At 33.8% G+C, this 15,320-nt stretch overlaps 1 protein-coding gene and 1 pseudogene across 15 annotated transcripts in view; one reads left to right on the forward strand and one right to left on the reverse strand.

Annotated features, from left to right (window-relative positions):
• The window catches only part of NAV3 (neuron navigator 3), an 892,922-nt gene that overhangs the window by 802,982 nt on the left and 74,620 nt on the right, over positions 1-15,320 (forward strand). For 10 of the 15 annotated variants that reach the window (XM_008958338.6, XM_063593553.1, XM_034936264.3 and 7 more), the window contains 3 exons: positions 3,529-3,570; positions 5,070-5,230; positions 13,539-13,727. In XM_008958338.6, coding sequence (XP_008956586.1) covers positions 3,529-3,570; positions 5,070-5,230; positions 13,539-13,727 — 392 coding nt within the window. The remainder of the gene's footprint in view (positions 1-3,528; positions 3,571-5,069; positions 5,231-13,538; positions 13,728-15,320) is intronic. The other 5 variants (XM_063593552.1, XM_063593554.1, XM_055095926.2 and 2 more) reach the window with 1 other exon arrangement.
• On the reverse strand, positions 6,581-9,389 carry LOC103784060 (peroxiredoxin-like 2A; annotated as a pseudogene).

The raw sequence follows: 15,320 nt of genomic DNA on the forward strand, positions 1-15,320 counted from the left end.
TGATAAAGTAATTTTAACACTAACTAAAATATTGGTGTTTCCTATGGTGGGCTGCTAATTACAAAATACATTTTTCCTCCTAAAGAAAAAAACTGGGCCAAGGCAAACAGCTCAGTGATAGCAAATAAAATGTAACCATTTCCCTATGGTTTTGCTGTTATATGCTATTATAGACAGCATACGTAAAGACCAGTAAGGGTTCATTTTTCCACCTAAAATGTCGGGCTTCCTGTAAAATCTTTGATTCTAGTTTCAGCACTTCTAAGGTAAATGGGCATCTTCACATGTCATTTATAAAACTTCTAATGAATGAATTATATTAAAATAGATAAACAACCTATAGTTTTAATGAATGTATCCTAGATTGTATGCTCATATGTAAGGATTCTAAATACCAACTTGATAACCAAACCAAACATAGTGCAAACAGGTTATCATTTATTAACCACAACCACCTTCCACAAAACTGGTCATTTTTTAATTATTAAGATAATCTGCAACAAGTTGGCCATTTAGCCATCAGCCTATTTCTTCAGCATTTAGACATTAATCCCAGATCCAGAAATAAAGTCAAGTAACTATTTATAACCAAGTAACATTCAAATCAAAACTAGATGAAAGATTGGTTAGTTGCATAGCTATAACCAAAATGCAGTTTTAATATTTTACTCTAATCTATATTTTAACTGAAGTCAATAAAATTTTCACTATGGAAATACACTAGAAAATATGCAATTTCTTATTCTTTTTAAGCAGATTTATTTATTGTACATGTTCAGTCTTTGAAATAGGCCAATTTTATTTATGTTATGTTATGTTACTTATTTGTTTTGAAATAGAGCCTCACTCTGTCGCCCAGGCTGGAGGGCAGTGGTGCCATCTCAGCTCACTGCGTCCTCTGCTTCCCGAGTTCAGGCAATTCTCATGCCTCAGCCACCTGAGTAGCTGGGATTATAGGAGCGGACCACCATGCTGGGCTAATTTTTGTATTTTTTGTAGAGATGAAGTTTCACCATGTTGGCCAGGCTGGTCTCGAACTCCTGACTTCAAGCGATCTACCCGCCTTGGCCTCCCAAAGTGTGGGGATTACAGGTGTGAGCCGTGGCACCAGCCTGAAATAGGCCAATTTTTAAAATGGGAGTATTCCTACATTAAAATGGCCAAATAAAGACTTTTTCTAAAATAAACTTTAAACTAATTTTGGATAAATATGTTTTGCCTTTGAGCCTTAATAAAATGCATTAATGAATATTAAGCTGTAAAAAGTACATGTTAACTACATAGCTATAGTGTATAATATTAATATTAATTAGTGCCTTCCAGTAAATTACTAGATTAAAATAAATTTTTAATATAAGACACTGAGCTTTTTGTTTTCTTGACAGTAGAACTGCAAGCAATAGCAAATTGCTCTAATCCTTTCAAGTACATTTAAGAAAGTTTATGACCTATTGAAGAGAAAAGTAGATCTAGTGGGTGATACTGGCTTCATTATGGTTAATTAATTGATCAGTAGAATGTCAGAAATGCTAAGAAAACCAAAGAGCTACACCAGAGAGAAAATGTGTTAATGTAAATTTTAAGGCAAGTTAATTAGCGATATATAATAAAGATGTATATAAGTTCATGATTTACCTGTTTGTCTACAATTTTAGATGATTTTTTGATACTCATATTTAAATCGGTAGCTTTTCCTATAGATTTTAATTTTTGTTTAAATTCCTCTTCGTTAAATTAAATAAAATAATAAAATACACTTTTTAACAGTTTTCTCTTCTGCAGCTGCTCTAGGTCATTGGTGGCCATTGAGCCATAGCTAGTCTATATTTGTTTTGGGTTTTGTTTCATGTGTCTGACTCAACTAAATTTTTAAATAATTTGTAGTAACCAACTTTGCAAATTCCGGGTTTGTCTTTAAATGTCAGATCTGGCAACGCTGCCTTGACATTTCTGCCTAGAAACTATTGGCTCTAGGCAGTCAGTGCCTGTCTGCTTCAGACTGTTGACTGAAATCCCCATTCATTTTCATGCCCTATCTGGCCCTTGCTGGCATATGAGTTTGCAACCTTTGGTGATTTGCAGAAATTGTCTATGTTAGAAAATCATTAATATCTAGATTCAAACATATTTCTAAATAAAGCTTTAAATTATTATGGTAACTTTAAATGTATTTATTCTAATTTTTTTCATTAAATTGCTCTTCATCATATAAATATATAATTTTTATACAACTGGATGAGTTTGGCAGAAGAATACCAACTTTTCATATTCTTTGTGGCATTAAACTTTAACTTGTACACATGGAAATAAATAATCCTTAAAATGACTTATGACCACATAAATGCCTTAGCACATGTGGTTCATATTTGGAGATTTCTCATATTTGTTCAATATAATTTATTTTGTTTGTTTATCCACAGTACTTAAGAAAACTTCTATAGTCAACATATATACTGTAACTGGCCTCTACACAGTATAAGCAATTACCTTACATGGCTATTACCGATAAAGTTAAAGTTGTATAAAGCCTTTGGATGCTTTTGATTTCAGTGCTAAATAATGGAGTACACATAGAAGAAAACATTTTAGCTTTGGTTTGAGTGATCAAATTTTAGGTCAGCCTTTTTACATTCATGTTATATCATCCCCATTATGCATATCCTGTGTATTTAATTTTGATCATTTGATGTCCTAAAGGAAGAAAGCTATAATTCTGCAATTTTAATTAATTTTACACTTTGCTTATCCACATGCCAGAGATTATAAAAGAAATCCCTAAACTTATCCCACTTAGTTGTTGATATCCTCTTCCTGTATTTTTAGAGAGGCCATTTCTTATTTTCTCTAGACATAGCTTTTCATTCCTTCTTGTTACCAATTGTGAATTCCTTAAAATAGAGATGATAAAATTTATAGCCTTTTAAATACCTAATTTATGATTTCTAAAAGATGATATAGCTTAATTTCATTAAAATATTCAAATAAATGATACTAGAATCAATTAAGTTTTAAGCAAACATTCATATATCTTTCTTCACATGTGTAAATGGGAAATAAACATGCCTTTTTATTAAAAATAATTTGAAGACAAAAGATAAGTATTAAACAATGTTTTATACCATCTCTGTCAATTGGAAGTTGTCACTCTAACTTAGCCAGAGCAGATCTATCTCATTTTGCATGTGATATCATAGCAAAAGTCTAATCAGTTGCATAGGGAAGGAAAAACTAAGATAGTATTTAATCAATAGGATTCAGAGGAAAATTATGCTAATGTGATTTAATCTATTTTCTAGTAATCCTATCACTAAACTGTCATTGAATGATACTGCATTAGAAAGGAACTCAAATATGTGTGATGGCAATGGACATCTTGTCACCTTTAGTTGGCCTTTTTCAATGAGTTAAGCATTATATGTGTGTTACCAAAAAATTATTTTTTATAGTTCAGAGAACCATTTTTGTTGGATGTGTAATTTGGAAGTTTTGTTTACATTATGTCCTTAGGGGTTTTCTTTGTTTTAACAGCATGCAGCTTGACAGAAATACACTACCCAAAAAGGGACTAAGGTATATATTCCTCTCAGCACAATTGCTACCTCTCTGTTGTTATGTAAACTTTGTGTGCTGTCTCTCTTCCTTCTTTGTTTGTTTGCAATGTAGCACATGACATTGAGGACGAAATCACTTTTAATTTTGATGGTTTCTCTGGCCCGAACAGTTGGTGAGATAGCCCCTTAGGTAGAGATACTAGTAGAGATTGAGGCTGTCCTTCAAATTAAATAAATTCCAATGTGAATATCACTATTTTGAAGAAATAATACTAAACAAACAAACAAACAAAACAAAAACAAACAAACAAAAAACTTGTCCCAGGCATTACTTTTTTGGGGGCAGCAACTTTGGTAGAATGCAGAACTCACTTCAACAAATTAAAATAAAATTAACTCTTCTAACTTTTGCCTATTAGAGTCATATGCATGCAAATATTCAAAACCCATGCAGTCTATAGATGTGGGCAGTTAATGTTGATAGGTTGAAGGATGCTACAATCTGAATCAAAGAAAACATATTTTCATCATCACAGGACAAATGCTGTAATTAAGGTGTGATTTTTATAGAATCCTTTTGATAAAATCTCAAAATTGTTTTAATTTCTATTTTGCAGGGGTACTGCTATCAGATCAATTTAAATCTGAATTAATCTAATATCATTTAATAATCTCAAAATAATTATTCCATCCATAATAAAAAATAAAATAAAAATTTAACTTATGGCCATCTTTTACTGTGTACTTTTATCTGAGGAAGAGATAGAATGATCTACTAATAGAGGTATAACACTGTATGTGTATGAAAAGTTGGCTACTTTTGGTGCTAAGAATTTACTTACAAAAAGAAAAAGAATATACTTAGTTTGGTGAAACACTGAATAATGGCGAAACTAGGTCTTTCTCCATTATTTTTTTTCTCTCCAATTTTTCAGCAATAGCAAATAGCTGGCAATTATTCCATTTTAATATTTTGATCCAGAAATTTATGTTCCAGTAAAGCGAGCACATCTCCCTCCTTATTTTTGTAATCTAGGCATGATGTCAAGTGGCAGTTTAACAAAAGAACTGTTTTTCCTTTAAAAAAAAACAACAACAAAAGCTGCCAATATGTATTCCATTTCCCTATGCCTTCTGTGACCATCCTTCATTTCCCTTGGCCCTGGCCCGCCACTGTCCTCCATTTGTAGTCCATGTTTTCACCCTCTTTACATCCTTTCTTGCCCTGTGCTTTTGAGTTCTCAATTAACTTGGCTGTCTGCTCATTGCTTATGATTTCCAACTGCATATCTGATAGAAGCATAATTTTCTCCTCAAAACCCTTTATCTTATTTTTTTCCCTATGTGATTCAAACAGATGGCGTAAGATCATCTGGAAGAACTGAGCAATTATAATTAGATTCAATCTGTTTGAAATTGTTCATTCTGAATAGTAACCTCCTCTGAATTGTTTTCCTGTCCTGGCATTGCCTTGCCCTTATAGATGTGCTTAAGTGTCATAGCTGTGCTGTTTTGCAGATATACCCCATCATCTCGGCAGGCCAACCAAGAAGAGGGCAAAGAGTGGTTGCGTTCTCATTCTACTGGAGGCCTTCAGGACACTGGCAACCAGTCACCTCTGGTTTCCCCTTCTGCCATGTCATCTTCTGCAGCTGGAAAATACCACTTTTCTAACTTGGGTAAAATATTCTAAAATATTGATTTTGTTTTGTTTCTTTCACCACCCACTCTAACAGAAACCCTGGAATCTCTCCATAACACAACACGTTTTCATTTAAAGGGAGGGATAAAGGCACTTTAACAGTACCTTTCATTTGTGTCATTGTTTACTCTTCACAGAAAAATCTCCAAACATTATGCTATTTATTGCTCATGACAAATGCTTAACATAGATTAATACTGTGGTTGTTTTCTAGTCTAGGCTCCAGAGGCTCAGAAAGTTCACTTGACTTGAAAAAGTCTTACCATTACTAAGGGTTCAAGGCAGTAATCAGTTCAGAACATCTGACTTTAATCCCAGGGGCCTTTCCATTCCATTTAAGAATCCTCTTAAAAAACAGGAAGGCATCTCCTTATTTGTCTGAAATATTAAAACATCCTTAAAACAAAATTAGTAATCTTTTGTAGAAAATAGAAACAATTAGGAAGAAAAAATATGTAATTCCATGACTCAAAGTTAACTTCTTTTAACACTGTTAAAGTTAAAACTCCTTAAAATGCATACAAGAATTTCTGTTAAGACAATACTCTGAACATTTTCAAATAGATACAATGAAAAATAAATTACCAACTTAGTCATTGGGTTACTTTGTATTTAACATCATTTGTATGAAATATAAAATCATTTGCATAAAATTTCATTAAAAGCACTCTGAGTAACAAAATAATTAAAGAAAACTAAACATGCCAGATACCATTTAATAGATTCAATGACTTTAAAAATATATTTATCTTCTATAAAGTCACATATAAAGTATTCTCATTATTTTTATGGTAAATATTTTTATTATTAGTTTATCGGAAAAACTTGTACATAAAGATGAGTATTGATACATAATCTTAATAGAGCCAGAGACGATCATTCCTTCTAGAAAAACACATCTCTGAATTTAGGACAGAAGACAACGAAACAAGAAATTTCACTTTATAATTTACCTTTGTCAAACTATCCCAGAGCACATCAATTCCATCATGAAAGTACTCCTTTGACATTATATAAAAAATTAGTAATAGAAAACACACAATCCAAAACCTTATACTTTCTAAACTTCAAGTTAATCATCAACTTCTCTTAGATTTTTGAAGACCTGAAAATAAACATAATTTCAAATAACAGAACTCAAACACCATATACATTTGTAATGAGGCACAACAGTCAATTTTGAGACTTGTATTTTCCAGGTTTTAGCTGAATAATCTTCACTGCTTTCTTAGCTTTTTGCCAGTCTAGTTTGGGGACTATTTTGCCTTACTGGGCCTAAACAGAGTGTAATATTAAAATATGTTAATAAGCCATACTGAGAATAAGATAAATGCAGGTTTCTAACTCCTTAGGGACACAAGTGGGGACAACACATTCCATGAACACAGGTGAATGAATGCCCCTAGTTTCTCTGAGTTGGACAATTTCATGCGATCAATTTTTTCTCTGAGGCCAAAGTCTCTGGTTTGATCTTCCTAGCAGCTTCCAGAACAGAAAGTGAGTTTACTTTGTCTCCATATTCTTTTTCTTCATGCTCGGGAATCCCCTGCTTTCCTGATCCCACCACAAAAACTCCCCTGAGGATGAAGCCTTGGCTTTCCAGGCTTCCAGGGAAGCCTCGATTCCTGGCTGGAGGTAGTTGTACCACACTCCCAGAGGGCTAAATCCCATAAATATCATCTTCTGTCTTTGTAGATCATAGAACTTTTTATTATCATCCAGGAAGATTTCTCTTTTGAAACAAGGCTGGAAAAACTTTATGTCAGTCCTGACCTGCTCTTTAATGACTGCATAGAGGGAGATGCCCAGCTTATCCAACTTGGGTTGCAGGGAGGACAGATCTGCAGCCCCTCTTGCCAGAGAAAACAGCCTGGCACAGCCACAATCACAACTCCATTCTTCTCCCGATAGCTCCTTTGCTTTGAAACTCATTGGTTACTTCTCCAGTGTTTTCAGGTCTATATTCTCCAGGTACTCCAGCACCTCTTTCCAGGGCTTGCACAAAAATACATCTGTGTTGGCCAGCATCAGTGCCAAGGCAGCAGCCTCCAAGGGCTCCTACACCCATGGACCGCATCCACACAGAGAAGCACCTTGGGTCCTCAAGTGCCTCCCTCTTCTTCCCTTCTCCCAAACCTGAAGCCCAGACACTAAGGGGTCAAACCCTCCTGGGCCCTGAGGGTTCCAAGGGCCTCATTACTTTTTCTTTTTTTCACTGGAAAAAAAATTCTAATCATGAACCTACAGAAGATTGACATTTTTCAGTAAGTTGGACTTTCCAGCTTTCAGCCAGGACAAGACTCAAGGCTATGTCTTTTCTATTGCAACCCTTCCCACTATATTGAGTAGGGCTTTTAGCAATTGAAAACAATTATTTTGGTCATGGTTTCATATAAGCTAATGATTTCATATTAAACACCAAGTTTTTGTTTCCTAACCTATATAGTGATAAGAGAATTTACCTATAATGCCAAAGAATGTATAGCTTTTATTTGCTTTAAGATGCAGTTGATTTTTTAAAAAAGCAAAAAGCCTAACACTTTAACGTCAAAAAATGAATTTAAAATGTTTGTGTAGGTCATAGGAATATGAAAAAATTTTATACAACATCTAAAACACACCCAAATCACCTAAAGTGCTATAAGCTTGCTAAGTACTTCATGTCTCCTATCAATTCTTTCATTAATTGACATTAATTTGATTAGTTGACTCCTTCTTCTATTTTCCCTCACCATTATTATTCTGATTAAATCCACCTTCATTATTCCTTAGGAACAAAAAGACTCACCACTTAACTATGTCTGACATTGGTGAAGTCGTTTAAACTTAATTTTCTTATCTCTTGAATGGATACATAATACCTAGGTCATATTGTAAAGAATGACGGATATAGTGTATGTAAAGATGGAGAAGTGTGTAAGACTTGACAGATTCTGCCAAATCATTATTTTCACTGGAAAGCATGTCTCACACGATCATAGAGTAGCATTCATCAGATATGCCTGAGCTTTGTCTACATTTAATTGAGTAGTAATTCGCAAGACAGTAACCACAGGATTTTATGTAAAAGATATTCACAGATTGTGTTTTTGAAAGATTGTATTTTTGAAGTACAAAACTATGACATTGTTATCAAGGACTCATTTACCACAAATATCAAATATTTGTGCAAAGATAAGTGTATGCTAAGATTTGCATAAATTAAAGTTAACATGGCAACTGAAGCCAACATGTCCATGGTCACAATGTGTTAAAAAATGAATGGTTCTGTAGCACACTTGGGAATGTATTTTATTACATAGTTTTCAGAGTTAAAACACAATTAATAAATGAAATGTGAATTATACTTTTACTGACAACAAAGCTCTCTGTAGAGCTTTAATGTTCTAATGAATTAGAAAACCACTGATCAAATACATCCCTTACATTTCATTGCTATAGAAACCAAGTCTGAAAGGTCAAGTTTACCTTTCTAGGATGTGGGTTTCCCCCCTTAATCTATTGTGGTTTATATCAGAGATCTCTCAGCTGTGTCAGACAGGCCATGACTTAAGTGACACTGCCCTCTTGATTCTCTTCATACTTTTCCAACTACAGTTCTTTCTCCTGGGGTTGCTCATCTTAACATAGCTGTATCATTTATTGTAGACACAAGGTCACTTTTGAGAGTGAATGGGACTATATTAATAATTGTTCCAGGTATTAGGTGCAAACCCTGGGCAATGCAATTCATCCTCCATCTCCTCCTTATATTTATGTGTTTACCAAGTTGTTTTTCCTGTAGACTTTTTTTTATCCTAAACCCTTTTTCTATGTTCTCATTCACAACTTTAATTCTAATCTCTCAAATCAACATTTCACTTTCTGTCTGAGACCTTTTTCAGCTCTAAAACTAAAATCCCATCAGTGTGCTAGACCATATAGCCACCTGAAATCAAAGTCTTTTCTTAAGTTCTTTCCTTCTATTTGTCTTATAATTTCATGTATCATCCTTCTCTCTACTCTAGCACAAAATCTGTGTAATCAATAGTCTTACTTGAAACTGTGCTCTTCATATTGTACATTTTTGATAGACAGGAACCTGTGATTTTATCTTCAGAATATCTCCTACATCTGTCTCTCATTTTCAGGGACATTGTCCTTGCTGAAGCTTTTTTAACTATAGACAATTGCAGCAGATTTTAAATTGATCTTACTCTGTCGACTCCCTTATGTTTCAACATTTTCACCCATTGGAAGGTATAAAAGAAGATATTCCTGTCCATGTCAACATAATCTCATGTACCTCTCCAGATCTTAGAAACACGTATGGCTTCAAATCAGGCATTTTGAGATCTTTATGCTGTATGGTTTCAGAGTGGAAAAAATGATTGGTTCAAAAACATAATATTTGAAGAGTTTTTATTGTATTTACAGTTCACCTGAACCTCTGTTCATTGGGCAAGAAAATGAGTACTCTTAAAATGCAATAATAAATTAAAGTTACTTTATTATTAAATTTTAAATATATATATATATATACTTACCTTAAATATGTCCTCTTGTTGTCTTTTAGCATCACCCATTTTTGATTTGACCATTATCTTTTCTGAATAATCAGTAAGATACAGGATTATTATTAATATTCAAAAGTTGCAGTATTCATGTTTTCTTTATTCTTTCTACCAATTAAAATGTGTTAATATATAAAATTTTTAGAAATTTTACTATAAAAAATCACAACATATATTAGAAAATTAAGATCACTACAATATGTCATATTTAGTAGACTACTGTGAGCTACTGCCACAGTAAACTATGGTTCGTGTGTCGTTCCCAGCATGCTAGCCCTAGTAGAAACCATTCCCATTCAAGAAAGACTAACAAAGTATAACTTACATAAATCAAAAAGTCTTTGGATGAAACTTCATTTGGGAAAATAACCCAATCGCTACCCTTCAATTTTTTATGAATAAAAAAATGGAAGAATAAAGGCCTCTAAGATCCATTCAAAGCCAGGAGACACACAAGAATTTCTAAATAGAAGAGAAACAGAAGAGGTCATAGTTCTTGTGAGCCACCTCATAACCTGGTGAGACTCATTGTCATGCCTCCATGCATGATAACAATCGCTCAGATTCATTTTTCATCTTGCCACAAGGGTTACATGCAGGAACATTAATGTCAACCTGTCACTTCTAATATCCATCTAATATTCTCTAAATTCGATGGATCCTTTTGCATACGGTGATTGTTAAACACCTTTGCATAGGAACAGTTTCTATGCTTTTGTACTCAAATCTTCCTCTACCTTGAATCCTTTCCCATCTTCGTGTTCAACCTTCAATCTTCTCAGAATAAACTCCTGTCTTCTATTCTTTCGGAAGCATAGAATCTCACTGTCAGAAGAGACCACATCTGGTTCAACCCTTCATCTCTTATGTAAAATTTTATGACATCTCTAGCTTCTTCTTTAAACCCACCAATGACAGAAACTACTAAAATCTAGAAATAACACCTTTGAAATTCTTTCTTTAAGAGATCAAATAAAATTTTCCTGAATCTTCACCTATTGTTCCTAGTTATATATATCCAGATTCTACAAAATAAGTCAAAGTTAGATTGCATATGACAGCTCTTCATATTTAAAACAATATAATAAACTCACTAGTTAATGTCTAGCTGTAGATGCAAAAGTAGAGAGTGACTTGGGGTTATTTAAAAACCCAGTCCAGCCAGACACATTGGATCATGCCTGTAATACCAGCAGCACTCAGGAGGCTGGGGCAAGAGGATCCCTTGTCCAGGAGTTAGAGGCTACAGTGAGCTATGATCATGGCACTGCATACTCCAGCCTGGAAGACAGAGTGAGACCCTGTCTCACAATAATAGTATTTAATAATATCATAAAAACCCAGTCCACATTTATATAGGATCCTGTTTTCCTCAAGTTACTACAAATAAATATATAATCTTAATAAAAGGTTAGTGGCTTTGCCAAGATAGTGGCTTGGCTATGCAAATGCAATTTAAGACAAAGTTGGTAGCCCTCTTTTTCCTAATACATTGCCATATCTGTTTCTCTTCTATTTGGAAATTCTCGTGTGTCTCTTGGCTTCGAATGGATCTTATAGGCCTTTTATTCTTCCATTTTTTAGTCATAAAAAAACTGAAGGGTAGTGATTGGGTTATTTGCCCAAAGCAGATGGAAAGCAAAACTACCACTAGAAGCTCTTTACTAATTTGTGTTCCATTCAAAAAATTATCTTTGTATGTCTTACATTTGTCTTCTACTGTATAGTTTTTCTTGTTCTATTTTACATATTAACTTTTCTCCTTCTTCAGACATCTGCCCTACTGGCTACTCTTGAAATCAGAGACTGTGTCATATTTTTCCTTCTATTCAACTACAACATCTAAAAGCAGATCTGTCATAGTTATTAACTTAATTGAACACTCTTAAATAGTTAGGTGTAATTTCCAATGCAGAAGCTATCAAAAGGGTTTGTAAATGCAAACTATTCCCTTTAAAATCTATCCTAATCCTCATTAATGTTTCATCTTGATAGAGCTAGGTATTATGTATTGAAATTGTAGAAGTACACTTCACTTGGATATCTCTGCAATCATTTAGGTAAGAATTATACAAAGCCAAAAAGCAAATAAAATATCCTCCTAACCCTATAGATACGTATACTTAAAATGATGCACTTGCAAATTTGTTTAATACTTCATTAATTTAAACAAGAGTAAATTCATACTGTGAACCAAGAATAGGGTGACTTACCCCAATCTTGCCACCTTAAACATAAACATTTTAAGTCTTCAGTGTCCTACAGTGTACCTACTGGCTGTTGTCACTAATCAGACCGAAATGGTACTAATGGTCACTGCAGGCTGAAGGAATATGCTTGAAAGATAGGCAGATCCTCTCCCTCTCCCTTTTTTACTTTTTTCGCCTTTCCATCCTTTCTTCTTTTTTTCCAATAGATTATGCACTTTGGAGATTCATATTTTCTTCCTTTTCCATTACATTTTAAATATGTGATTCTTAGTCCTATGCTTCCTTTTACTCCAATCAATAACTGGCTCTATCAGAGGGTTGTTCGGTGTGTTAATTCGGTTAATACCAGAATTATCAAGCACAGTGCCTTCCAAATGTGAGATACTTCTCTCCGGTTACCTCTGGGTTTACTTTTCCTGTTTTACATTGTTTTGAGAGCCAGTACTTGTATTAAGAAGAAGTTTAGTGCCTGTGTCACAGAAAAAATCTTAGTAAATTTTGAAGTGATGTCAGAGCAACTCTAAGCCACTGACGGATTCCGCAGGGTTTTGAAAATACTCGTTAGTTCCTTTTATATCTTAAGAGGCTCCTGCCTGCTTTCTCATATACCAGTAACAAACTTGCTTTTCTTAAATATGAGCATTTAGAATATCTTTCTCAATTTTTCTGTTTTGCTTTTATTCCAAATTTCACAACTATATTGTTTTCCAATGTAGTTGTACATACAATCAACCAAATCTTTCCTTAAATTGATGACTACCAGGTGAGGACTCTTTGGCAATAAGCAATAAGAAAATAAATTGTTATTAAAAATTACAGACTTAAGATACTTCTTTGGAAATATAACATGTTTGTGACTTTTGACCATCTCATCGTGATATGCTCATCTTAAACAGAGTAGAAAATCATTTCATATAATTAACTTTATGGTGGGCTGCAGATACCATGTATGTTACATTGTGTTTAGTTATAAAAATGTTTATTATACACTATTTCCTTATAATCTAACTTTGATAATAATGATGGTCCTAATCATGAACTTACATCAATTAAGAGCTTGAAGTGACTGAGAGTATTTGCCTGGAAGCATTTAAAGCCCTTCTTGGGAAATTTAGATGTTTTATATTTTACTTTCTTTTTGATTTTGCTTTTTCCATTAAAGTGATGACTATTTTTAAAGAGAAAACCGAAAACTCTAGAAAGACCATCTTTTCTTCATAACAGGTAGCAGAAAACACCATGTTATTACATTTCTAGCAAGAGCAGTAGAGGTGACTTGTTGGTTTTGTGTACTGTTGCTTTAGAAATTGACGTAAGGCTTGCCATAAAAGTGCCAGAGGAAAAGAGGGACGCAATGGGATCTGTTATTGAACATTTCAGAGGCAGACTCTTACCTTAAATAGGGACTCACTATACATTCATGTTTTCATAAGTATTGGGATCATGTTCTTACTTTCTATCAACCTGCTATTTTCATCTTTCAAGCTTAAGAGTAATAGGCTCTGTGTGCTTTGTTTTTCAGTGAGCCCAACAAATTTGTCTCAATTTAACCTTCCCGGGCCCAGCATGATGCGCTCAAACAGCATCCCAGCCCAAGACTCTTCCTTCGATCTCTATGATGACTCCCAGCTTTGTGGGAGTGCCACTTCTCTGGAGGAAAGACCTCGTGCCATCAGTCATTCGGGCTCATTCAGAGACAGCATGGAAGAAGGTAAGCGTTGGGGGGGATTAAAGACGAAGTCACTTTATTTAAACCCTGAGAGGGAAACCATCGTGTCACTCACATCACAAAGATTCCTGAAGAGGAAAATAAACTAGTGTAATTATCATTTGGGAAACTAGAAGCTTGAAGAAGTTTTATTCTGTATTATCTTCTATTTCTTTATGTATTTGGAAATATGCCAGAATTTGTTTATATTAATACTTGGCTGTAGAAGAGTTTAGACTAAATCTACTTTTCCAATACAGAAATATACATATAAACTATTTTCCCAGGTGCATCAAATATCAGAGCAAATGTTTTGTTTGACATTTTGGTTAAAGAGCCATAAAGACACACAAACCAGAAACATTATTTTATGAAAATACCACATGTTGCTGACTTTTATTCCCAGGAATTCCCTCTGGTGCTAATTTTTTATTATATCATTTTAGATTCATATTGTACCTACTTTTTTGCTTTGTAAGTCACTATTTCTTCATCCAATGGCAATAAAATTGTCACCTAACCTAATAAATATCTTTATAGTTATATAGTTCTATGTAAATACTCCAAATAAATCAGCTTGAAAACCTCAGGAAGCTGAGTTGATGCTCAAATATATATATTTTTGTAAACTGTAGAAGCTCAAATGTCAAATTTAACAATAATTTGAGAGACTTTTCTCTTTGATTTAATGAATTTTTTTAGTATCCATAAAGAAAACTTACAGCATACATATTATAAAGCATGTCAGCTAAGGATAAAATAAAACTAGATATACAAATTCAAACTGATTAGAATGAAATTATTAACCCTAATAATTATGTTTAAAAGAAAAGTCTCCAAATCTTGAGACATACCAGAGTTTAAGTCTTTAGCCATCCATTTACTTGTGGTATAAACTTAGGCAAGTTTCTTAACCTTCTTATCTCTAAGTTCTGCATCTGTAACTTCTTAGGTTTGTCACAAGGATGAAATATGAGAACAAAGAATAATTCTGTTCCATGATCTTTTCCCTTCCTGCCTTCTTATTTAAAGTATCTTCTGACTGAGGGGTTAGGCAGCAATGAAAATTGACTCATGTTTTTCAGGTCACCACTATGGATTTAATATACTGGCACTAAATCAGTAGAGAATAGTTGTCATTGCCTTTTGCAATATTAACCAAGCCACTAAGTTCACTGTGACAGACAGTGAATTATATCCAATGACTCCACTGATTTTATCCATGTAGATAGACAAAATATAACTACTCTCAAATGTAAGGACCCTGCTTTCTGAAATGGTTCTGTTGCTCTCTTCACAGATAGGCTTCTTATAATACTCTTAAAATAATTTGCTAAGCATACAGATGGCTTTCTAGAGTGTGGCATTGACAAATAAAGTGATTTTTATATACTGGGAAATTCTGGCCTTCAATGTATCAGGATTAAATAATCTGAATTTCTGAAAGCTAGCCTAAGTGGGCAAGATGGCTTTTTTGTGCTCACGCATTGAATACTGAACTATTCTACTTCTTAAATGGCGATCTAGATTCAAGACTTATTGAACTAGATTGAAGGGACTTTATTGATATCCTACCTAATGCTCACACTGACAGAT

This window comes from Pan paniscus, chromosome 10 (assembly GCF_029289425.2).
Source record: "Pan paniscus chromosome 10, NHGRI_mPanPan1-v2.0_pri, whole genome shotgun sequence".
Taxonomy (NCBI): domain Eukaryota; kingdom Metazoa; phylum Chordata; class Mammalia; order Primates; family Hominidae; genus Pan; species Pan paniscus.